Here is a 26,488-nt window from a genome sequence, read left to right on the forward strand (position 1 = left end):
AAAAAGTAGAAGGACCTAACCAGAGGACCCTTGAAAAAAAGTTATGTATCTGGGTTTCTCACCTATACATGGGTTCTGGAGGCTGGAGGCTTTAAAAACTCTGGGTCTGATAAAGCCTTCATTCCTAGGTCCACATGTTATCTGGTGGCCAGACCTTATTATTAGTTTCAGTTGTCCACAGACCTTTATAAAAGCATTCTGACTAATGCTCAAGGCTCTCTCTTTGTCTCCCTCTGCTGTGGGAGTCTGTTTCTGGGTGAAAAGGCTGACTGCTGACAGAACACTAAAAAAGGTCTAGTTGTTTTGGGAAACCCATTAGGGAGTACCCTGTTGCTACTGGAACTCGAGTTGGGGATGAGGGGAGAATGGTATAGCCCAAAACAAATGAACTGAACACTTTGAGGACTCTTCTCTGAACACTTTGAGGACTCTTCTCTAGCTTTCTGAGCAATGCAAAAATGTCCCACAGAGTCTCTAATGCTGACAGGTGACTAGGACTTTTACCAAAGGACCAAAAAAAAACACAGTCGCTAACTTCCAGCACCAGGTCATTTACTCACACAGCAACATGATCATCGGTTTCAGCCTTCTGATATCCACCGGCCACTTCTCCAGTGAAAGAAATATGTACTCACACCACTGTTGGACAGCTGAACACCTTTCCCCCCCAAAGTCCTCTTGGTACTCTCCCGTGAGCTTCTCCAGACCCAAACGAACTCCAGGACTTCAACTTTTACCTCCGCTGGGACCTCTATGCCTTCTAGATGGCACCTCCAGAAATCCTGCCTCGGGGCATAGCCCCTGCATGGGGGTCTCCTCCAGCAGGACTGGACCCAGGAACTCTGCACCTCTTGCCCTAGGCCCCAGACTATTTATTTGCTATTTCATCGCCTTCGGGGCACACCTCACTAGGGATTGACTGGCGTTCCATAAATATTCAAGCTGCTTACGCTGTTCTTCCTCCCACTAGGATTCTAAAATCCACTAGAATACAGGGGGAAGCAATCAGGGCAACAGCCTCGGAGACACTGAGAAGGTCTGAATAATCAAACCCAGCTGCACTGATTACAGAGGAGCTTACAAAATTTACCTAACAATATACACTACTTAGGAGGGTGCTATATATATATATATTGTATATTGATTTTTATTTACAAGGCAAACGTAAAAAGGAAACTCAGTACAACCCAGTTATCCTATCCAATGGCCAATCCATTGCCTCTCACCTTTCACTCTAATCTTGAAGTTAATCTTCTGCCCAGCCACTTCACAGCTGTAATCCCCAGCATCTTTCTTCTCCACCTGCTCCACCACCAAGCGACGGTATTTGCCCTCAACTTCCAGCCTCTGCTTTTTGCTGGAGGTAATCAGTTTCCCCTCCTTGTACCATTTCGCCTCTGCTTTTCCATCGGATACCTCACAACAGAGAGTGGCGCACTCGTTTAGGATGGCTGTCACTTCCTTTTGTACTTTTTCTTGGTTGATGAAAGCAGGCTCGGGTTCTGTAAAATATCATTGATATCAGTGTTAGGAATTTCAAGTTTAATGGTACAACAGTGCTTTTATGGAAGATTCTAGATCGGCTTTTCTCAACATCTTTATCCCGAAGGAACCTTTGAAATAATTTTCAGGTCTCAGGGAACCCCTTCTAAGATTAGTCCATCAGGGGTCTTTGAGGAAATGCCCCTTACATTGGTGGGGGACAGTGGGGAAAATGTCCCTAATGGGCATAACTCTTTTTCCTATTAGAAGGTAAGCTCTCATGAGCACAAACCATGTACTGTATCTACTTTGTCCTATAAAGCACTAAGCTCTATTGAACAGTGGTGGTCAGAATGTCACCCTCGCAGTCATGCCATGTGGCGTTGCACCCGGAACTGCAGGCTGCATTCACACCTGAAATTTGAGCGTTTCTTTTTGGGCGTTTTTTTCAAGCGTTTGCTCGTTTCTGATCGTTTTTTTTTCAAGTGTTTTAAAGCGTTTTTAAGCTCTGAAGTTTTTTAACCACTTGCTTACTAGGCACTTAAACCCCCCTCCTATCCACATCAATTTTCAGCCTTTAGCGCTGATGCACTTTGAATGACAATTGCGCGGTCATAGAACACTGTACCCAAATTAAATTTTTTTATATTTTTTTTCCCACAAATAGAGCTTTCTTTTGGTGGTATTTGATCACCTTTGCGGTTTTTATTTTTTGTTAAAAAAAATGTAAAAAGACCGAATTTAAAAAAAAAACCTTTTTTTTTTTAATATATTTTGTTATAAAATTTTAAAACAGGTCATTTTTCTCCTTCATTGATGTATGCTGATGAGGCGGCACTGATGGGCACCGATAGGTGGCAATGATGGGCACTGATGGGTGGCACTGATGGGCACTGATGGGTGGCAGTGATGGGCACTGATCGGTTACACTGATTGGCAACACTGCTAGGTGGCACTAATTGGCAAAACTGGTGGGCATTGATAGGTGGCACTTGTGGGCATTGATAGGTGGCACTCATGGGCATTGATAGGTGGCACTGGTGGGCACTGTGGGCACTGTCAGGTGGCAATGGCAGGTGGCACAGATGAGGCATAATTGCCTCTTCCTCTTCGGGACCGATGTCCCTTGCAGATGAGCTGGTGATCAGCTTTTTTTTCTCCTCAGGCTGCCAGCATGAGGAGAAAAAAAACGATCACTGAGCTTTTGTTTTGATCATGTGATCAGCTGTCATTGGCTGACAGCTGATCACATGGTAAGGGGCCAGGACCGGCCCCTTACTCGGATCGGTGATCACCCGAGTCTCAGTGACTCGGTGATCACAGCCCGCCCCACGCACGCCCTGCAGGGCGCGTGCACAGGGTGGGCCGTCATATGACGGCCTCCCAGAAATTCAGTTCCGCGCTGTGGCCGTCATTCGGCTATAGTGCGGATGTCAAGAGGTTAATTAGTCAATAGAGAAAAATATCATCTGTTTCGTCATTTGTTGCTATGTTTTTCAGCTTTTTCATCTACTTTTATTTATTATTTATTTATAATTATTATTGATTTATGTAATGTATTTACTTATTTTTTTTTTTGGCAAGGGATTAAAGTGTTAAAGGTTAGGACTAGGGGTTCATGTATTAATTTATTATTATTTATTTATGTATTTATTTATTTAATTATTACTTTAAGGTCATTGTTAATCCACGTATATTAAATGCTGCCATCCTCTCTGCACCATTATAAGAAGTTTCCCTGTGCCTGTGTTCTGTAAAAAAAAGCCCAGCAAATTGTACCTGTATGAGCTCTGCTCCTGGCACTCAGCTGATTCCTCTCCTCCCTTGTCTCTCCGACTCACAGCTGCAGTGGGCGTGGCCGAGTCCTCCTGCTTACATCAGCCGGGGAGGAGGGGGAGATAGAGAGAGTGGCGAGCCGCCAACAACAGGTACAATCGGGCAGTTTTTTTTTTTACAGAACAGGGAAACTTCTTATAATGGTGCAGAGAGGATGGCAGCATTTAATAGCTGAAATGAGAGCAGCAGGAGCGGGGGGGGGGGGGTGGGGCGGTGGGGTGCGGGGGGCATACACTGGTAGAGCAGAGACAGGGAGAGAGGGGAGGGGGGAGCAGGGGGGAGAAGGACACAGGAGACAAATAGCAGGCTGCGGATGACGGAATTACGCAAACCGGCCACAATGTCAGGGCTCAGCAGCCATGATTATCATGGTCTGTTGGCAGAGGGGAGGGTATAGCCAGACAGGATCAGTCAGGTATTTCAGGTGATACGGGGGTCCAAATGGCACAGCACAAGAACTGTGCTGTATAACAGGCTTTAAGGGAACAGGATCTTTATTTATTTTTTTTGGGTTAACAAACGCTTTAATTATTTTGTTAGGTTAGGGGCTAGGATTAGGGGTAGGGATTAGGGGTTAAAGGGGAAGTAAACCCTGATGGGTTTTACTTCCTCTTTATTCCCCTGCAAAGTAAAAGCATAATGGGCTAATATGCATCGTAGTCCCGGCACACGTTGATTTTTTTTGGGGGGGACAATTTTGCTGGGGGGATTTGGGGGATGCGGGGATTTTAGCAGAGGGAGCGGATTTGTACTGAGAGAAGGGGGAATTTATGCTTAGGGGCTATTTATGCAGATTATTGCACATTTTTTTTGGGGGGGATGCTCATATATCTTGAAAGGGGAGGCGCAGGTGAGTATAACATGCAGCTCCATGTCATTTCTAATACCTTTGACTTTGATCTTGAAGTTGATCTTCTGTCCGGCAGCCTCACACGTATATTCTCCGGCATCTTTCTTCTCCACCTGTTCCACCACCAGATGCCGAGATCTACCCTCAGTCTCCACCCTCACTTTCTTGCTGGAGGTGATCAGTTTCCCTTCTTTGTACCATTTGACCTCTGTCTTCTCCTGGGATACCTCACAGCTCAGGGTGGCCTTCTCCGACAGTTTGACATGGACCTCCTTCTGCACCTTGTCCAGATTGGTGAAGGATGGTTCTGGTTCTAAAATAGGAAAAAGTTACATCAGGTTGGAACATTTCTCTCTGAAATAACAAGTGACTCCATTTCCTTAGTGATCAGAAATAACTGTAAAAAAACTCAACATCTGGAACATCATTAGGCCAGTTTATGGCCATCTTATAATTAGGCTTTGTAGAACAAGTCAAGGTTCCTTTACCTGTAACTTTTAATGTGAACGTGACGGAGTCATTCCCGACACTGCATGAGTACGTCCCTTCATCTTCCTTCCTGACAGAGGTGATGGTGAGCTTGTTTTGCTTTCCATGGACATCTTGGAGGAACTTCTTGGAGTGCCGTATCTCCTTCCCATCTTTGTACCACGCTACCCTGATGTTCTCCTCTGAAGTCTCTGAGAACAGCTCCACTTGCTCCCCAGAATTCACCTTCAGCTCACTGGCTTTCTTTGCATTTGTGAAATGGGGAAGAGCTAATGGACAAATAGAAATGTTAGATTGTATGAGAGGAAATTGTTGTGTGTGCATGATCAGAAGACAAGCTGCAAGATACATCCTCACAAACGAAGATCTCCTATGCCATATCCAGAGCATATCTGGATATCAATGAAGACACATAATCAGACACAAGTGGGCAGGTTGCTGGCAACCACATCTCTTCCAAAATATTCCGTACTGCTGGAAGCCTCTGCTCCTTCCTCTATTCAACTCTCCTCTCCTGAAATACTCTGCACTGCTGGAGGTCTCTGCTCCTTCCTCTAGCTAACTCTACTCTCCTGAAATACTCTGCTCTGCTGGAAAACTCTGCTGCTTCCTCTATTCAACTCTCCTCTCCTGAAATACTCTGCTCTGCTGGAATGCTCTGCTCCTTTCTCTATCTAACTCTCCTCTCCTGAAATACTCTGATTTGCTGGAAGCCTCTGCTCCTTCCTCTATCTAACTCTCCTCTCCTGAAATACTCTGCACTGCTGGGGGAATCTGCTTCTTCCTCTATCCAACTCTCCTCTCCTGAAATACTCTGCTCTGCTGGAAAACTCTTCTTCTTCCTCTATCCAACTCTCCTCTCCTGAAACACTCTGCACTGCTGGAGGACTCTGCTCCTTCCTCTATCTAACTCTCCTCTGCTAAAATACTCTACATGTCAAGACCTGGATCACCTGCTGGTGTCACTGTACTTTCCAGAGCAGAAGTGTCTCCCAGCAGCCAGCAGATCCCAGTAATCAGCTCCACCCGGTGCTGGCTGCTGGGAGGGTATTTAGTCGGTGTTAGATCTCTGGTCCTCGTTCCCAGAATTCAGTGTTTTTGTAAACACAGAACTCTATCTGTGATTGGACACAGTCGATTACCTAATTTCAACCAGTGACAACACGGGCCAGCAGGAGGCCCCAAACCCCGGCGATTTACAGGTAGGTTGTTGGGCCTGCCTGTACCAGTCACCCGCAGTAAATCTACTGTGGGTGGGCAGAAGGTAGTTAAATATATACAGTATATAGTCTGGTCTCAGTTTCATCGTGTAGCTACGCAAATTTGGCCATCCCTACTGCCGATTCCTGACACTCCACTGCTGGGGGACTCTGCTCCTTCCTCTATCAAGCTTTCCTCTCCTGAAATACTCTGCTGAAAGGTTTTGCTCTCCCAGTCTTTTACTGACATTGAAAGATCTCATAATTGGATTTCCCAAAAAAAAGCCTTAAGTGGCTTAAAGTAGACCTCCAGCAAGAACCCAGACAGACTGGGGAAGCATTTTAGGGGTATGAACCTTCTAACGACACAACAGCACATTACAACAATGGTCATTCTAGCGTACTTGTATTAATAAAAACGATGGCGTAGGCTAAATTGCCCTTTAACGGCGGGCCTGACAGATGACAATATGTCAATGCGTCTTCTAAACAGCTGCAGAGTTGTTGGCCAGATTGGCAGTTAGAGGACATTCCTCGGGTGGGGGGTCTGATGTCACATACCCGTCATGCACAACCTTTCCTGTCCTGTGTCCCCCTCCCCACTCAACGCTCTGCCTTTGATAATATTTGAGCATTTAAATAAAGGACAACCACAGCCCTGCGCCCAGCGGATCATTGGCCGGTCCCGGGGACAAGCATCTGACTCACATTAATGGAATGCGATTATAATCTGCTGCCATTCCTGATAGAAGACACATGCTTGCCTTCTTTAGGACCAAATGACATACTTTCTAAATTCAGTCTCGGGGGAAGAGCCCTTGGCGGAGGTTGAGCCAAGCAAAAATGCAGCTTAAAATTTTTCGATTCGGTTGACTTTCGCCATTTTTTTTTTGCCTAGGAACGATAGTCATGAGATTCACCTACATTTATCCCATCAGGCTTCATCTAGGCCTAGGTTCATATCTATGCGGTTGCAGATGATGAGGTCTTCAAGCGCGTTTTGCGGTGTGTTTTGCATTTTTGAACATGCGCGTGTATAGCTGGTTGTTAAGGAGCGATCCGGGAAGCCGGCCGCCGCTACCTTAACAACTGATGAGTCATCAGCCGCCAGTGGGGTTCCCGGCTGAAAGCTGATTGCAAAAACAAGAATCAAAAAAAAAAAACGCCAAAAAAAAAAACGCCAAAAAAAAAAAACGGCGTAATGTGTCTTAACTCACTTTTTACACTTTTTTGCTGCATGGGTAAGGGCCATACTCATTCACATGGGGGGGGGGGGGCGGGATCTGGGGCCCCCCTTGTTTAAGGGGGCTTCCAGATTCTGAATAAGCCCCCTGCCAGGAGCCAGAGTTTTGGGGAAGAGGCCTTATCAATATGGAGACAAGGTGCGTTGGGGGGGCAGGGCCACAGTAACCCCCCCATTTTGAGGACATGTGGTTTAATATGGTTCAGGAGGGGGGGGAGCGCTTGCTCATCCCCTCCCTTTCCTGACCTGCTGGGCTACATGCTCGGATAAGGGTCTGGTATGGATTTTTGGGGGGGACCCCACGCCATTTTTTTCTTACATTTTGAGAGGAACCCCACACCAAAATGTAAAACAAAAAATCCATACCAGACCCTTATCCGAGCATGTAGCTCAGCAGGTCAGGAAAGGGAGGGGACGAGCAAGCGGCCCCCCTCCCCTGAACCATATCAGACCACATTTCCTCAACATGGGGGGGGGGGGTTAGCTGGTTGTTGTTTTGTGTAGCTGGTTGTTAAGGAGTGGGCCGGGAAGCTGGCCATTTTTTTTTTATTGCTGGCAATTCTTATTTTTACATTCAGCTGTCAGCGGGGAGCCCCGCTGACAACTGATGACTCATCGATTGTTAGGGATGCTGTGGCCAGCTTCCCGGCCCACTCCTTAACAACCAGCTACACAAAACAACAACCAGATGACCCCCCCCATGTTGAGGAAATGTGGTCTGATATGGTCCAGGGAAGGGGGGTCGCTTGCTCGTCCCCTCCCTTTCCTGACCTGCTGAGCTACGTGCTCGGATAACGGTCTGGTATGGATTTTGGGGGGACCCCATGCCATTTTTTATTTTTTTTTTTACATTTTGGTGTGGGGTTCCTCTCAAAATCCATACCAGACCCAAAGGGCATGGTATGGATTGGGGGGACCCTATGCAGTTTATTTGCCTTTTTTTTTTACCGGCAATTCCTATTTTTACATTCAGCTGTCAGCGGGGAGCCCCACTGACAGCTGATGACTCATTGATTGTTAGGGATGCCTCTGCCAGCTTCCCGGCCCACTCCTTAACAACCAGCTACACAAAAACGCATGTAAAAAACGCAACGCTTGCATTTTTGGTGCGGGTCCATTGAAGTCTATTAGGCTCCATTCACACTAATATGTTTTTTGATGCATTTTGCTGAAATGCATGGGAATTTTTTAACATGGGTTCCTATGGAACATGTTCACATCAATGCATTTTTGTGCCTCTGCATTTTTGGAAAGGGTCGAGGACTTTTTTTCATGCACAATGCAGCGTAGAATTCAATGGACCCGCATCCAAAAACGCAACCGCATTTTTACCGCGTTTTGCAGGGTTTTTTTTTCATTTTTTTTAACACTGTATACAGTATTAAAAAAAACACTGTAAAAAAAAAAAAACGCAAAACGCGGCAAAAACGCATGTTAAAAAACGCGGCAAGCACCTCAAAAAACACTGCAGAAACGCTCAAAAGCAACATGCATAGATGTGAATCGAGCCTCAAATGGAAAACGCAGTCTGCTGGGGGAAAAAAAGTTCCTGACCCTTTCCATAAATGCACCAGCTGAAAAATGCATAGATGTGAACGCGTACCATAGGAAACCATATTAAAAGGATTGTAATGCGTTTCTGCAAACTGCAAAAATGCATAGGTGTGAACCTAGACTTAGTACCAATGGTCTAACATCTGGGAGTTTTTATTCTTCAGTGGGAAATCCAGATCTTAGCAAGATTTGGAGAATTTATATAGCTGTGCTCAAAAGTTTGCATCCCCTGGCAGAAATGGTGAAATGTTGGCATTGAAGATTGAAGATATGACTAATCATGCCAAAAAAACCTAAGGACCGGGCTTTTTCTGGCACTTTTTGTTTACATGTAACAATTTTTTTTTTGCTAGAAAATTACTTAGAACCCCCAAACATTATGTTTTTTTTTTTTTACAGCAGAAGTCCCAGAGAATAAATTGGTAGGTTTTGTAATTTTTTTACGTCACGCGGTATTTGCGCAGCGGTTTTTCAAAACGCAACTTTTTCTTTTTAACTAAATTTTATTTCATTTTATTGCAAAAAAAATTAATACATAACCCAATTTTTTTTTTTAGTAAAATTCAAAAGATGGAGTTACGTCGAGTAAATTGATGCCAAACACGTCACGCCTAAAAATTGCACACGCCCGTAAATCTTACAAAATTTTACTATCCTTAGGAGACGCTTTGAAAAGCCTTTACAGGTTACCACTTTAGATTTACAGAGGAGGTCTGGTGCTAGAATTACCTTCAGAGCCCATTCGGTAAAAAGGTGGCACACCGCGAGCATGCGCGGGAGTGATGTCATCGCGCCACCCGGCCGCTCGTGTAGGCTGCGAATCTGAAAGGAAGACCAGGGGAAGATGGAAGCCCTCTTAGCGGTGATAGCGCGGCACTGGAGGGCTTCGTTTTGGGGTAGGTCTCTCATAATGTGCTACTAGCACATTATGACATTGCCTTGCAGGGGATTTTTTTTTTTTTCTACCGTTTTAATGCAAGAAAAAATTGCAAATGATACAAATTAATGCACCAGGATGCCAAGGTGTGAATGGGACCGAAAACACCCTAATAAGACATAAATGGTAAGAAAAAAAAAAAAAAGGGCAGGTTTTTTCAAAAAGGTAACTTAAAGCCTATTGGACTGCATAAAAGGACTAAGGGCCCCTTTATGCTTGCCCTGCCCTCTGAAAAGCGATCTGGGGTGGATCGTTTTTCAAAGGGCATTTGACAGATGGCTGGGAGGTGATATGTCGCCTCTTCACCGCCAACCCTTTCGCTGCCACTGCATTACATTCAGTGGAGCACAGCGGAGACATTGGGGGGGTCTTTTATACCCTGGATGTCCCATTAAAGAGAACCTGTCACCAAAAAAAATCTTCACATAGGGGACTTTTTTATTTATTTTTTTATTTATATATTTTTTTAATTTAGAAAAAGTTACATCCAAACACATAAAATCCCCCCCCCCCCCAAAATTTTTTTTTTTAAAGCCCCCTCACCCCCACATATACAAACATCAACGCACGCATGCATGACAATGTTGACTGGAATACACATGTTACATATCGCTGCGCACGCCGGGGTGGGAGTAATAATTTTAACACCAGACCTCCTTCGGAATGCTAAACTGATGACCTATAGGGGGCTTTTAAAGTGTCGCCTATGGAAAATATAAGGTACAGAAGTTTGTCACCATTTTCACGGGCGCACGCAAATTTAAGGTTTGACATGTTAGGTATCTATTTACTCGGTGCAACCTCATCTTTTATATTTTACCAAAAAATTGGCTATTTTTTTTTTTTTTTTTTTGCGTGTGTGCCCTAAAATGAACTTTAGTGTATTTTTTACTTAACTGTTGCGTTTCCTAGACCTTTGCGGTAATATCATGCGGCATACAAAATTGGAACTACCACTTTTTTATTCTCTGGGGTGTCTGCTTTTAGAAAATATATCATGTTTTGGGGTTATGTAATCTTTAGGCCTAAAATTATTTTTGAAGCATGAGTGCTCTGACAGCACCCGCACCTCCACCCAGGGCAGGCCCTACCCGGACATATCTGTTGGTAGATCTAAAGGAGATTGTGCAATCGGTATGTAACGTGTATGGTCAGCTGAAGAAAGTCATCAGGATCTACCTTTCACTCGGAGTTTGGTGCTGTTCTCGATGCCTTTACAGGTGAATTTCACTTCGGCTTGGTCAAACAGTTGGTCGACAGTCTTGATGACCAGCATGTGCGTGTTCTTTATCCGCTTCACCAGATACTGCTCGCCGTTTTCAACGACCCTACCGTTGACCGTCCAAATGCCAGAAGATGAGGTGGTGAGGTCGATGGAGAACGTTGCTTCTGCACCCACGGTGACCTCAACAGGTCTCAGAGGAAGCCTAATGGCTGGGATGGGTTCTAGAAGAAACAATCATTCAAGTACTATGAATTCTGAAAGCCTGGGACCTTATACAAGACCTCCATTGATGCCCTGCCACTCCACTATCATCCAATCAGAGAATGCTTCACAGTCATTGGCGAAATGCAAAGCGATCGCTGAATGGCGCCCAGCGGCCAACTTCCTGTGTTCACAATGCAGCAGGGCAGCCGCTCGGCACAGGACCTTGATGCTCTTTCCTCCTCATTTGTCCCTCATTTTGGTCTGATTTATATAGTTGTATATAAAATGCACTTTTTATCTTTCAAAAAGTGTTTCCCAGCGCTAAACCTTTCATCTGATTTCTAACTTGTTGCAATTGTAAATTTCAAAAGCCGATATAAAGGAATAGTAGTGGTAAAAAAAAAAAACCTTGCAGGTTTAACTAATATTTTCTTTTGTATAATTTTCCTTTAAGGGGGTGTGTCCTATACCTACATACAGGGCCGGTGCTATCGCTAGGCAAACTAGGCAGCCGCCTAGGGCGCACTAACACCTAGGGCGCAGTCAAGGCCTCTGTCCCGGTGCGGTGAAGCCCCAGGCGTGTGTGAGCTCGGCTCTCCTCTCCTGATCGCTCGCCCCCCGTTCAGTGCCGGCTGTCCCGGGAACACATCCGCTGCGGGTGCTGTGCCGCCAATCCTACGATGTGTTCTGCTGCGCGCCCCACTGTCACATCTGAAAAAGGATTTGCCTCATCTAAAAGACTAAACTGCCTGTGCCTCCCATCCCAAATACATATATTAAAAAAAGGGTTCCTCAAGAGTGGGATTTTAAATGGACCCCAGGCAATGGTGAGTATAAAAATGACAAAATGTATTATGCAGTACAATAGCATACAACATGAAAAACATAAATAGCCAATGAAAAAAACATATGTATGGAAGACCAACTGAAGGAAGGAAGGAGGCCCACAGACTGGTGTCTGACGCGTTTCGATTACACAAACAGTGCATATGTTTTTATCATTGGCTATTTATGTTTTTCATGTTGTATGTTATTGTACTGCAAAACAAATGTTGCCATTTTTATACTCACCATTGCCTGGGGTCCATTTAAAATCCCACTCTTGAGGAACCCTTTTTGACCACTGTCACATCTCCTCTCTGCGGCCCCCCTCCCGGGACTCCCTTGCTCCAGCCTGTCCCTCTGGTGTGGCCTGTGTGAGTACAGCGGAGGGGACGGGGCTCGGTGGGGATCATGAGAGCATTGAGAGAGGTGCAGCAGGTGTTAGTTGAGCTGACCTCCCGGCAGGCAGGGGAAACCACGGAGTGGCTGGATGGCACTGGCGGGGACTCCTAAGCAATATTGCCCACCCAGTGCTGGGGAGAGCCCACAGGAGAGATGTGATGGACGATGAGGCCATGGAGAGGTAAGGAGGAGGATGAATCCTCCGATCTACATTGAGCTGTGTGTGGGGGGGGGATGGGGGGGCAGGGTGTGAGTAGTGCAGGAAGTAGGAGTCTGGTAGATCAGTGTATGTGTCAGGTAGGTCAGTATATGTGGTCAGGTAGGTCAGTGTATGTGTTAGGTAGGTCAGTGTATGTGGTCAGGTAGGTCAGTGTATGTGGTCAGGTAGGTCAGTGTATGTGTCAGGTAGGTCAGTCTATGGGTCAGGTAGATCAGTGTATGTGGTCAGGTAGATCAGTATATGTGTCAGGTAGGTCAGTGTATGGGTCAGATAAGTCAGTGTATGTGTTCAGGTAGGTCAGTGTATGCGTCAGGTAGGTCAGTGAATGGGTAAGGTAGGTCAGTGTATGTGGTCAGGTAAGTCAGTGTATGTGTCAGGTAGGTCAGTGTATGTGGTCAGGTAGGTCAGTGTATGTGTCAGGTATGTCAGTATATGTGTCAGGTAGGTCAGTGTATGGGTCAGGTAGGTCAGTGTAATGGTCAGGTAGGTCAGTGTATGTGTCAGGTAGGTCAGTGTATGGGTCAGGTAGGTCAGTGTAATGGTCAGGTAGGTCAGTGTATGTGTCAGGTAGGTCAGTGTATGGGTCAGGTAGGTCAGTGTATGTGTTAGGTAGGTCAGTGTAATGGGCAGGTAGGTCAGTATATGTGTCAGGTAGGTCAGTGTATGGGTCAGGTAGGTCAGTGTATGTGTCAGGTAGGTCAGTGTATGGGTCAGGTAGGTCAATGTATGTGTCAGGTAGGTCAATGTATGGGTCAGGTAGGTCAGTGTAATGTTCAGGAAGGTCAGTGTATGGGTCAGGTAGGTCAGTGTATGTGTCAGGTAGGTCAGTGAATGGGTCAGGTAGGTCAGTGTATGTGGTCAGGTAGGTCAGTGTATGTGTCAGGTATGTCAGTATATGTGTCAGGTAGGTCAGTGTATGGGTCAGGTAGGTCAGTGTAATGGTCAGGTAGGTCAGTGTATGGGTCAGGTAGGTCAGTGTAATGGTCAGGTAGGTCAGTGTATGTGTCAGGTAGGTCAGTGTATGGGTCAGGTAGGTCAGTGTAATGGTCAGGTAGGTCAGTGTATGTGTCAGGTAGGTCAGTGTATGGGTCAGGTAGGTCAGTGTATGTGTCAGGTAGGTCAGTGTAATGGGCAGGTAGGTCAGTATATGTGTCAGGTAGGTCAGTGTATGGGTCAGGTAGGTCAGTGTATGTGTCAGGTAGGTCAGTGTATGGGTCAGGTAGGTCAATGTATGTGTCAGGTAGGTCAATGTATGGGTCAGGTAGGTCAGTGTAATGTTCAGGAAGGTCAGTGTATGGGTCAGGTAGGTCAGTGTATGTGTCAGGTAGGTCAGTGAATGGGTCAGGTAGGTCAGTGTATGTGGTCAGGTAGGTCAGTGTATGTGTCAGGTAGGTCAGTGTATGTGGTCAGGTAGGTCAGTGTATGGGTCAGGTAGGTCAGTGTAATGTTCAGGAAGGTCAGTGTATGGGTCAGGTAGGTCAGTGTATGTGTCAGGTAGGTCAGTGAATGGGTCAGGTAGGTCAGTGTATGTGGTCAGGTAGGTCAGTGTATGTGTCAGGTATGTCAGTATATGTGTCAGGTAGGTCAGTGTATGGGTCAGGTAGGTCAGTGTAATGGTCAGGTAGGTCAGTGTATGGGTCAGGTAGGTCAGTGTAATGGTCAGGTAGGTCAGTGTATGTGTCAGGTAGGTCAGTGTATGGGTCAGGTAGGTCAGTGTAATGGTCAGGTAGGTCAGTGTATGTGTCAGGTAGGTCAGTGTATGGGTCAGGTAGGTCAGTGTATGTGTCAGGTAGGTCAGTGTAATGGGCAGGTAGGTCAGTATATGTGTTAGGTAGGTCAGTGTATGGGTCAGGTAGGTCAGTGTATGTGTCAGGTAGGTCAGTGTATGGGTCAGGTAAGTCAATGTATGTGTCAGGTAGGTCAATGTATGGGTCAGGTAGGTCAGTGTAATGTTCAGGAAGGTCAGTGTATGGGTCAGGTAGGTCAGTGAATGGGTCAGGTAGGTCAGTGTATGTGGTCAGGTAGGTCAGTGTATGTGTCAGGTAGGTCAGTGTATGTGGTCAGGTAGGTCAGTGTATGTGTCAGGTATGTCAGTATATGTGTCAGGTAGGTCAGTGTTTGGGTCAGGTAGGTCAGTGTAATGGTCAGGTAGGTCAGTGTATGGGTCAGGTAGGTCAGTGTATGGGTCAGGTAGGTCAGTGTATGGGTCAGGTAGGTCAGTGTAATGGGCAGGTAGGTCAGTGTATGGGTCAGGTAGGTCAGTGTATGGGTCAGGTAGGTCAGTGTATGTGTCAGGTAGGTCAGTGTAATGGGCAGGTAGGTCAGTATATGTGTCAGGTAGGTCAGTGTATGTGTCAGGTAGGTCAGTGTATGGGTCAGTGTATGGGTCAGGTAGGTCAGTGTATGTGTCAGGTAGGTCAGTGTATGGGTCAGTGTATGGGTCAGGTAGGTCAGTGTATGTGTCAGGTAGGTCAATGTATGTGTCAGGTAGGTCAATGTATGGGTCAGGTAGGTCAGTGTATAGGTCAGGTAGGTCAGTGTATGGGTCAGGTAGGTCAGTGAATGGGTCAGGTAGGTCAGTGTATGTGGTCAGGTAGGTCAGTGTATGTGGTCAGGTAGGTCAGTGTATGGGTCAGGTAGGTCAATGTATGGGTCAGGTAGGTCAATGTATGGGTCAGGTAGGTCAGTGTAATGGTCAGGAAGGTCGGTGTATGGGTCAGGTAGGTCAGTGTATGGGTCAGGTAGGTCAGTGTATGGGTCAGGTAGGTCAGTGTATGTGTCAGGTATGTCAGTATATGTGTCAAGTAAGTCAGTGTATGGGTCAGGTAGGTCAGTGAATGGGTCAGGTAGGTCAGTGAATGGGTCAGGTAGGTCAGTATATGTGTCAGGTATGTCAGTGTATGGGTCAGGTAGGTCAGTGTAATGGTCAGGTAGGTCAGTGTAATGGTCAGGTAGGTCAGTGTATGTGTCAGGTATGTCAGTGTATGGGTCAGGTAGGTCAGTGTAATGGTCAGGTAGGTCAGTGTAATGGGCAGGTAGGTCAGTGTAATGGGCAGGTAGGTTACATAGTTACATAGTAGGTGAGGTTGAAAAAAGACACAAGTCCATCAAGTCCAATCTATGTGTGTGATTATGTGTCAGTATTTCATTACATATCACTGTATATTGCGGTCATTCAGGTGATTATCTAATAGTTTCTTGAAGCTATTAATGCTCCCCGCTGAGACCACCGCCTGTGGAAGGGAATTCCACATCCTTGCCGCTCTTACAGTAAAGAACCCTCTACGTAGTTTAAGGTTAAACCTCTTTTCTTCTAATTGTAATGAGTGGCCACGAGTCTTATTAAACTCTCTTCTGCGAAAAAGTTTTCTCCCTATTGTGGGGTCACCAGTACAGTATTTGTAAATTGAAATCATATCCCCTCTCAAGCGTCTCTTCTCCAGAGAGAATAAGTTCAGTGCTCGCAACCTTTCCTCATAACTAAGATCCTCCAGACCCTTTATTAGCTTTGTTGCCCTTCTTTGTACTCGCTCCATTTCCAGTACATCCTTCCTGAGGACTGGTGCCCAGAACTGGACAGCATACTCCAGGTGCGGCCGGACCAGAGTCTTGTAGAGCGGGAGAATTATCGTTTTATCTCTGGAGTTGATCCCCTTTTTAATGCCAATATTCTGTTTGCTTTATTAGCAGCAGCTTGTCATTGCCTGCCATTGCTGAGCCTATCATCTACTAGGACCCCCAGGTCCTTTTCCATCCTAGATTCCCCCAGAGGTTCTCCCCCCAGTGTATAGATTGCATCCATATTTTTGCCACCCAAATGCATTATTTTACATTTTTCTACATTGAACCTCATTTGCCATGTAGTCGCCCACCCCATTAATTTGTTCAGGTCTTTTTGCAAGATTTCCACATCCTGCGGAGAAGTTATTGCCCTGCAGTGTAATGGTCAGGTAGGTCAGTGTAATAGTCAGGTAAGTCAGTGTAATGGGCAGGTAGGTCAGTGTAATGGGCAGGTAGGTCAGTATATGTGTCAGGTAGGTCAGTGTATGTGTCAGGTAGGTCAGTGTATGGGTCAGGTAGGTCAATGTATGTGTCAGGTAGGTCAGTGTATGTGTCAGGTATGTCGGTATATGTGTCATGTAGGTCAGTGTAATGGTCTGGTAGGTCAGTGTAATGGTCAGGTAGGTCAGTGTATGTGTCAGGTAGGTCAGTGTATGGGTCAGGTAGGTCAGTGTATGTGTCACGTAGGTCAGTGTATGGGTCAGGTAGGTCAGTGTATGTGTCACGTAGGTCAGTGTAATGGGCAGGTAGGTCAGTATATGTGTCAGGTAGGTAAGTGTATGGGTCAGTTAGGTCAGTGTATGTGTCAGGTAGGTCAGTGTATGTGTCAGGTATGTCAGTATATGTGTCATGTAGGTCAGTGTAATGGCCTGGTAGGTCAGTGTAATGGTCAGGTAGGTCAGTGTAATGGTCAGGTAGGTCAGTGTATGTGTCACGTAGGTCAGTGTATGGGTCAGGTAGGTCAGTGTAATGGGCAGGTAGGTCAGTATATGTGTCAGGTAGGTCAGTGTATGGGTCAGTTAGGTCAGTGTATGGGTCAGGTAGGTCAATGTATGGGTCAGGTAGGTCTTGTAATGGTCAGATAGGTCAGTGTATGGGTCAGGTAGGTCAGTGTATGGGTCAGGTAGGTCACTGTATTGGTCAGGTAGGTCACATGTGTTATAAGGGCAGGGCAAAAGAGGTGGAGTCAGGGACGGAGCCAAGGGGAGCGGCAAAATGAGGTTTCCCCTAGGGTGTCGTAAAACATTGCACCAGCCCTGCCTACATACTTTTGCTAATAGGTGTCCCTCTTTCCCATCTCAAAAGGTTGGGAGGTATGGGTATTGTATATACATAGTTAGGTCCAAGTTGGAAGAATGTAAAAATATCTACAGTATACCACCCATCTGCATCCCCCCCATTTTCTTTCAGTGTTGTGGCCAGATGGGTACAATGTACCAGGTTTGGTGGCAGTGCCCTGTAGCCTCCAGATTTTGGATTCGAATGTTTAATTTGATATATTCAGTGACGGGGTTAATATCCGTAGATCCCCGAAACCAGTTTCCCGATAAGGTCCCCCAAAAAAAAAAAATTGATAAAACTCTTCACACTTTAAATGACAATTGCACGGTCATGCAACGCTGTACCCATATGACTTTTTTTTTTACACATTATGATTGCTTATACCCGTGAATTTCACTGATATAAACAACAATTTTTTACTGAAATCTATTCATTCAGTGTGTATTGTTGTGATTAGCTGTGACTGGCCACAGATAATCACATGGTACAGATGGACTGTGATAGGCCCTGTTTGTACCATGTGATCACTGTAACCAATCACAGCTAGTAACACATTCGTATAGAATGGAAAGCCATCCTTTTTTTTTACAATTGTCATTTGATCTATTGTGACTGATCACAGCGATTACATGGTACCGGCAGCGGGCCAGTGCAGTGATCTGCATTGAATGTCTCCAGTGGACACAACCATTGACAGATCGCACCGCAGTGCGGCCCGTGGGGCACGCGTGAGGCACGTGCCCAGGAGGACATCATATGACGCTTTACACACTATCGCATAGCAGGATGTCCTCCCGGGCACGTGCCTCACGCGTGCCCCACGGGCCGCACTGCGGTGCGATCTGTCAATGGTTGTGTCCACTGGAGACAGTCAATGCAGATCACTGCACTGGCCTGCTGCCGGTACCATGTAATCGCTGTGATCAGTCACAGTAGATCACATGACAGGCGCAATTTTGACAGGCCATTGTCACGCAATCCTGCATGTCCCATAGGGCAGCCCATTCACTTACCCTGTTTCCCCGAAAATAAGACCTAGCGTGACTGTCGGTGATGGCTGCAATATAAGCCCTACCCCCCAAATAATCCCTACCCTGTTTCCTCGAAAAAAAGCCCTACCCTCAAAATAAGACCTACAAGGACTTTAACTAGGGCTTATTGGGGGGTAGGGCTTATATTGCAGCCATCACCGACAATCACGCTAGGTCTTATTTTCGGGGAAACAGGGTATATGGGGCTGCCCTATGCGCGTTTGTCGCCCCGAAAAGAAGATCCTGCTCCTTTTGGGGGGGGGGGGGCAGGCTTCACAAGATTTGTAAAAGATGCAGTTTGCCGCGATTGCTGCGTAAACACCCACCTAGATACAGCGTTCCCGGGAACTCCAGGTACGGGCTCTGTCCATAGCTGTTGACGGCACTGACGCGGAAATGATAGCTCCCTTCATCTGGCACGCGGCTGACTGTGAACTCCGGGACGGGCACGTTGGCCGATTCATGGCACCTGACCCAGGTCATGGCTCCGAGCTTCTTGCGTTCTACGATGTAGCCGTCGATGGGCACCGGGCGATCCATCGGGGGAGGGGACCAGACTAATTTAACGGACGTGTCGGTTTTCTCCGTCACCAAGGGGTCAATTGGGGCGTTGGAAGGCGGTTTCCTTAAAACTGTGGAGAAAAAGGAAAGTGACGTAAGTTAAAGTATGCGTAGATAAGCAGTCCAATGATCAAATGAAGAGGTGCTCAGGGGGGGCTGACAACAATGACACTAAATGCAAAGTGTGTTCAGCCTGCAAGAGGAAGTTCTGTTACTGGCAGGATCTCCGGGTAAGAAACTTTGTAACAGATTCACAAAATATCGCTTACGAAAAGAAACTCAGTGAGGCAAACATAGTGAAACGTGTTGGGTTGCCATTCATATTAATGATAAATAACTACTTGAACCACTTACAGACTGGAAGATTTCCCCCCCTTAATGAAAAGGCCATTTTTTTTGCGATACGGCTCTGCGTCGCTTTAACTGACAATTGCACAGTCGTGCGACGATGTACCCAAACAAAATTGATCTCCTTTTTTCCCCACAAATGGAGCTTTCTTTTGATGGTATTTGATCACCTCTGCGGTTTTTATTTTTTGCGCTATAAACAAAAGAAGAGCGACAATTTTGAAAAAAAAACAAATATTTTTTTTAACTTTTTGCTATAATAAATATCCTGAATAAAAAAAAAATGTAAAAAAAACATTTTTTTTCCTCAGTTTAGGCTGATATGTATTCTTCTACATATTTTGGTAAAAAAAAAAAAGTAATAAGCGTATATACTGATTGGTTTGCGCAAAAGTTATATCGTCTACAAAATAGGGTATATAGTTATGGCATGTCTATTATTTATTTATTTTTTACTAGTAATGGCGGCGATCAGCGATTTTTAGCGGGGCCGCGACATTGCGGCGGACAGATCGGATACTTTTGACACTTTTTTTGGCACAAGTGACATTTATACAGCGATCAGTGCTATAAAAATGCACTGATTACTGTGTAAATGTCACTGGCGGGGAAGGGGTTAACATTATAGGGGTGATCAAGGGGTTAAATGTGTTCCCTAGGGAGGTGTATCATAACTGTGAGATCGCTGTTCCTGATCACTAGGAACGGCAGATCTTCCTCTCCTCCCCTTGTCAGAACGGGGATCTGTCTGTTTACATACACGCATCCCCGTTCTGGCTCTCGTGCCTGTGATCGCGGGTGGCCGGCAGACATCGCGAGCTTCCGGCCACGCGCGTCGGGTCCCCCCACCGTGTAGCGGGGCGAGCTATTGCTCTTAAAGGAGCCCGACGTACACCTAAGGCGGTTTGCGGGAACGAGCCGACCTGTCGCAGTACAATGACAGCGGCTGGTCGGCAAGTGGTTAAAGTGGTACTAAAGGCTCATTCTTATGCATGAAGGTAAAAAAAACTTCGCCCCCCCCCCCCCGCCCCCCCCCAATACTTACCTGAGACCCATTACTTAGAACCCCCAAACATTATATTTTTTTTTTTCAGACACCCTAGAGAATAAAATGGCGGTCATTGCAATACTTTATGACACACTGTATTTGCGCAGCGGTCTTACAAACGCATTTTTTTTTTGTGAAAAAATACACTTTTTTGAATAAAAAAAATAAGAAAACAGTAAAGTTAGCTCACATTTTTTTTATTTTGTAAAAGATAATGTTAAGCCGAGTAAATTGATACCCAACATGTCACGCTTCAAAATTGCGCCCGCTTGTGGAATGGCGACAAACTTTGACACTTAAAAATCTCCATAGGCAAAGTTTACAAATTTCTACAGGTTACCAGTTTTGAGTTACAGAGGAGATCTAGGGCTGGAATGATTGCGTTCGCTCTAACGATCGCGGCGATACCTCACATGTGTGGTTCGAACACCGTTTACATATGCAGGCGCGACTAACGTATGCGTTCGCTTCTGTGCGCGAGCACACGGCAGGACGGGGCACTCTAAATTTTTTTTTTTTTTTTTCTTATTTATTTTACTTTTTTTTAATTTATTTTCTTAAAAAAAAAATTGGATCACTTTTATTCCTATTACAAGGAATGTAAACATCCCTTGTAATAGAAAAAAAGCATGACAGGTCCTCTTAAATATGAGATCTGGGGGGTCAAAAAGACCTCAGATCTCATATTTACACTTAAATGCAGTTAAAAAAAAAAAAAAGTCCCCTTTAAGACCATTGGGCGGAAGTGACGTTTGACGTGGCTTCCGTCATCCAATGGTATGTAGTCGAGTGGGAGGGGCCATCATTCCCTCACTTGACTTCCCGCCTTAGCGGGGAAAGGACCGGATCGTCTCCGCCGTTACCGACGGCCCCGGTAAGCGGCGGAGATGACCAGGATGTGGTTGGGGGGGGGGTCCTCTCCCGTTGCCGATAAACGTTATCTTGCGGCGAAGCCTGAACAGATTTGCAAATGCTTCAGTATGTAAAACGGTTGCCATATATTTGCCGTTATCTGCCGGACCCCGACTGTTCATGTATGGTGGTTGCTGCCTGATGCAATGCGGTGGAGCTGTGCCGGGTACAGTCGGTATTAATAGCCGCGCACGCTCCGGTTTCATGTCCCTGAGTCGCCGGTGGATCGTACAGTTGGCGGACACACGACACCGAGCCGTCATCGCCCTCTGCAATCCGAGAAGTAGAGGAGCTTGTGACATTCACGCTGATTTGTCTACACCGGTTATAAGACTGAGAAACTTGTCACCTGCCAGTATTAAGGTTGAAGCTTAACCCCCCCTCATTAACATGCTAATGTCATTTTTAAATAAAGCTTTTCTATTTTTATTACACATGCAGTCATGTCATCACTAGGTCTCTGTGCTTCTCTATGCAACGCAGGCAGATCATGACTGGTGGGAGGAGCCTGTACACAGCTTCCTGAGAACATCACAGCACCCGACTTCAGTACTCCTCTCAAGAGATTTCAGCCCTGAATCAAGCAGTGGGCGGGCTCTTGGGAGGAGTTATGCAAATATCTCTTCTCAGGAGCCCTCAGCCCTGAACCAAGCAGTGGGCGGGCTCTTGGGAGGAGTTATGCAAATATCTCCTCTCAGGAGGCCTCAGCCCTGAAGCAAGCAGTGGGCGGGCTCCTGGGAGGAGTTATGCAAATATCACCTCTCAGGAGGCCTCAGCCCTAAAGCAAGCAGTGGGCGGGCTCTTGGGAGGAGTTATGCAAATATCACCTCTCAGGAGCCCTCAGCCCTGAAGCAAGCAGTGAAATCCAATTAATAAAAGGGGCGTGGGCCTGAAACAGTCAGGCTGGGGAAGAAAGAGCTAGATGATGCTGGATGTCCTCCAGCCAGGAAATGAGGCGGGGCTCTAGCAGACTTGCTGCAGCTTCTAATGCACATTATGAGAAGCTCACAGTGTGCAGAGTAATCAGAGGAAGCCATTTCGGTCCAGGAGAGGAGCCGGTATAACTGTGCAAGACTGGGGAAGGCCGGAGGTCAGATTTAAATGTGCAGTGTTCAGCTAAATCTGATCATGGACTTGGGTTGTTTTTCTTTCCCTTTATTTTTCAGGAAAGGAGGCTGGAGCTTCATTAGGATTTGGAAATTGGACCAAATTATACAGATTATAATATAATTGTCATCTTTTAGTCAATTGAATGAAATAAAAATTTAGATTTATTTATGTATTATTTATATATGAATACGTTATTATGCATTATGTATTTTGTTTTTATTATGTATTTATTGTTTATTAGTTAATTCATTATTTAGTATTTAGTATTTATTTTTATTTTATTATTTATTTATTATTATTTTTTTAGTATTTACATTTATTTATTTTGGATGTATTGTTTGTCATGTATTTATTATTTATTTACTTATTATTTACTTACAATTTAATTATTTATTATCCATTTATCTGTTATTTATTTATTAATTTTATGTATTTATGTATTTATTTATTCATGCATTTATTAATTTGTTTATTGAGATGGAGAATTTGATGTAGTCATGCTGGGAGCTCTGATGGTTTATGGATTATGTATGCATGTATTATTTCTTTTTTTATTTATAACGTATTTATTTGTAAAATGTATTTATCATTATTTACTTATTTTGTATTTATAATGTATTTAATTAATATTATTTATTTACTTATTTATTGTTATATAACATATTTGGTATGTATTTATTTATTATTTATGAACAAATTAATTATTAATTGTTTATTATTTTTTATTTATTTATTTATTTTGTATTTAATTTTTTGTATTATTTATTTGTTTAGTATTTATTTACATGTATTTATTTTTATTTATTTATGTATTTAGTATTTATTATGTATGTATTACTTATTGATTTATGTATTAATTATTATTTACAATATATTTATTATTTACGTTATGTACCATTCAGGCGGGTGGCCGGGGGACAGTAAAACTGTAGTAATAGTAATAAAATATATATGTATATATATATATATATATATATATATATATATATATATATATATATATATTATAATAATAATAATAATAATATATATATATATATATATATATATATATATATATATATATATATATATTTAATTGTATATATATACATATATATTTAATAATAATAATAATAATGATGTGAATGTACAATGTATATGTAAAGCGCTGCGTAAATTGACGGCGCTATATAAGTACCTGAAATAAAATAAAATAATAAAATATAAATATAATGCTTATATATATAATAACAAAGAAAATATATAATAATAATTATAATAATAATTATTCATATATAAAATATATAACAATGCTAATAATAAATATATATATATATATATATATATATATATATATATATATATATATATATATGTATATATATATATATATATATACAATAATAAAAAATATAATAATAATATAATGTGTTCCATAGGCGGAGCTTGTGTGCTCCTGTATGTTAGCTCATTGATAAGTAATCGGCACTCACCGGTTACGGTGAACTTGGTGGAGGTTTTGCACTCATCAGCGATGAAGGCGATCTCCCCAGCGTCGGAGTTCTGGCACTCTCGGATGATCATGGTGTGCTGCTTCCCCACAGAAGAAATGGAGATCCGTCCGCCAGTCATCACTTCCTCGCCATTGATCATCCACCTCGATTTCTGGCAGTCGTTGTCCAGCTCGACGCAGAAGATGGCCGTATCGTTCACCGGGACCGCCGTCCTCCGCGGGAGCTTCTTGATGAAGTTCCCTGCGTGAGAAATACGGAGAATTCAACATACTAAAGGAAATCTAGATTTCATTATCTAAAAAGTTATTTAAATTTGAGCAACTTTTTCCTAATAATTGTAGCAAAGTTGAAGTTTATTCTGCATATACTGTATTTTGCCTTCTGCATTCTTCCTTCCCTTACGCTGAAGATGGACATTGGCTGTATGTTTGGGGTGGTTGTCCTGCTGCAGAATAAATTTGGGGCCAATCACACGCCTCTCTGATGGTATGACATGATGGAGAAGTATCTGCCTGTATTTCTCAGAAGCCCTGATCTCACCATCATGGAGTCTGTCTGGGATGACATGAAGAGATAGAAAGATTTGGGGCCTCCGACATCCACAGAAGATCTGTGCTTTGTTCTCCAAGATGTTTCCAAGATGTTTGTAACAACCTACCTGCCGAGTTCCTTCAAAAACTGTGCGCAAGTCTACTCTGGAAGAATTGATGCTGTTTTGTAGGTAAAGGGCGGTCACACCCTTTGGTGTTATTTGGATGGTGAGCTGTATTGGATTTCCACCAGACATATAATTTGGTGTTGAGGCCTTGTTTTGTGCACTGGTCAAGTTCCTCCACCCCAAACTCGCTCATCCATGTCTTTATGGACATTACTTGCACTGGTCCAAATCATTTGGTGGAGTGGTGATTATGGTGTGGGGTTGTTTTTCAGGGGTTGGGTTTGGCCCCTTAGTTCCAGTGAAGGAAACTCTTAAGGCGCCAGCATACTAAGACATTTTGGACAATTTCATGCTCCCAACTTTGTGGGAACAGTTTGGGGATGGCCTCTTCCTGTCCCAACATGACTGCGCACCAGTGCACAAAGCAAGGTCCATAAAGCCATGGATGAGAGAGTTTGGGGTGGAGGAAATTATCTGGTCTGCACAAAGTCCTGACCTCAACCCGATAGAACCCCTTTGGGATGAATTAGAGCAGACACTGCGAGCCAACATCAGTGCCTGACCTCACAAATGCACTTCTGGAAGAATGGTCAAACATTCCCATAGACACACTCCTAAACCTTGTGGACAGCCTTCCCAGAAGAGTTGAAGCTGTTATAGCTGCAAAGGGTGGAGCCAACTCAATATTGAACCCTACGGACTAAGACTGGGATGCCATTAAAGTTCATGTGCGTGTAAAGGCAGGTGTCCCAATACTTTTGACAATATAGTGGGCAGGACCTATTGAGCAGTTTATCTGTGTAGAGAAGAAAGGATGGGTGTTGTATGCTGTACAGTTCCTAGTTTAGCCGGATGGCATCGCCGTCTCTCCAACGTTTCAGTTATTAATAACTAATACATGTCTGTGTAGCAGGACTTTATGATGTCTCGGGAATCCATGGTATCCTGACGGGGGATGATGAATATAGAATTATAAGTTGTGTCTTGTTGCTCGCTGAGCCAAAAAAAAACATATACTCACTAATAAAAACTTTGTTGTACAGATCTTTATAGGCTCCAGGTTTATTCTACCTTCCCATGCTCAGGGCAGGGAACACAAAAAAGCCATGTGTTATATAAAAAAACAAAAGTGGTTAAAATCGTGAAACAGACATCTGAGCAGTGATATTACAGTGGGGGAAAATAATTATTTGATCCTCTGCAGATTTTGTAAGTTTGCCCACTTACAAAGAAATGAAGGGTCTATCATTTTTATCATAGGTGTATCTTATATGATAGAAACAGAATAAAAATCAGAAAAAACACATACAACAAATGTTATAAATTGAGTTGCAGTTTTTGATCCCCAAGCAAAACATGACTTAGTACTTGGTGCAGAAACCCTTGTTGGCAAGCACAGAGGTCAGACGTTTCTTGTAGTTGGTGACCAGGTTTGCACACATCTCAGGAGGGATTTTGGTCCTCTCTTCTTTACAGATCTTCTCTAAACCTTAAAGGTTTCTTAGCTGTCTCTTGGCAACTCGAAGTTTCAGCTCCCTCCATAAATTTTCTATGGGATTAAGGTCTGGAGACTGACTAGGCCACTCTATAGTAGGGCTATACATACGGAAGGGGCTCTGGTTTCTTGTAGTTGGTGACCAGGTTTGCACACATCTCTGGAGGGATTTTGGTCCACTCTTCTTTACAGATCTTCTCTAAACCTTAAAGGTTTCTTAGCTGTCTCTTGGCAACTCGAAGTTTCAGCTCCCTCCATAAATTTTCTATGGAACTAAGGTCTGGAGACCGACAAGGCCACTCTATAGCAGGGCTATACATACGGAAGGGGCTCTGGTTGTAGCTATAGATAAAAATGACTTCTTGAGAAGAAAGAGTACACCAAAGGATGCACTCTTTGTACTTCGGCAAGCCAGTTAAGGGTAGCCTGGTTAGCCTGAGATTGACAGCTATTAAAACACCGGAGAAGAAAAAAAGCAGAAGTGATAACTTCATATTTATTCGATAAACTGAGATTTAAAAGGA

General features: G+C 44.2%; 1 protein-coding gene across 12 annotated transcripts in view; it reads right to left on the bottom strand.

The window, feature by feature from the left end:
• The window catches only part of OBSCN (obscurin, cytoskeletal calmodulin and titin-interacting RhoGEF), a 407,958-nt gene that overhangs the window by 313,262 nt on the left and 68,208 nt on the right, over window positions 1–26,488 (bottom strand). For all 12 annotated transcript variants that reach the window (XM_073629454.1, XM_073629462.1, XM_073629460.1 and 9 more), the window contains exons 4-9: window positions 23,791–24,051; window positions 18,663–18,968; window positions 10,770–11,036; window positions 4,657–4,926; window positions 4,206–4,481; window positions 1,227–1,502 (exon numbers count right to left, since the gene is read on the bottom strand). In XM_073629454.1, the coding sequence (XP_073485555.1) occupies window positions 1,227–1,502; window positions 4,206–4,481; window positions 4,657–4,926; window positions 10,770–11,036; window positions 18,663–18,968; window positions 23,791–24,051 (1,656 nt within the window). The remainder of the gene's footprint in view (window positions 1–1,226; window positions 1,503–4,205; window positions 4,482–4,656; window positions 4,927–10,769; window positions 11,037–18,662; window positions 18,969–23,790; window positions 24,052–26,488) is intronic.

This window comes from Aquarana catesbeiana, linkage group LG05, assembly GCF_042186555.1.
Source record: "Aquarana catesbeiana isolate 2022-GZ linkage group LG05, ASM4218655v1, whole genome shotgun sequence".
Classification (NCBI taxonomy): Eukaryota; Metazoa; Chordata; class Amphibia; order Anura; family Ranidae; genus Aquarana; species Aquarana catesbeiana.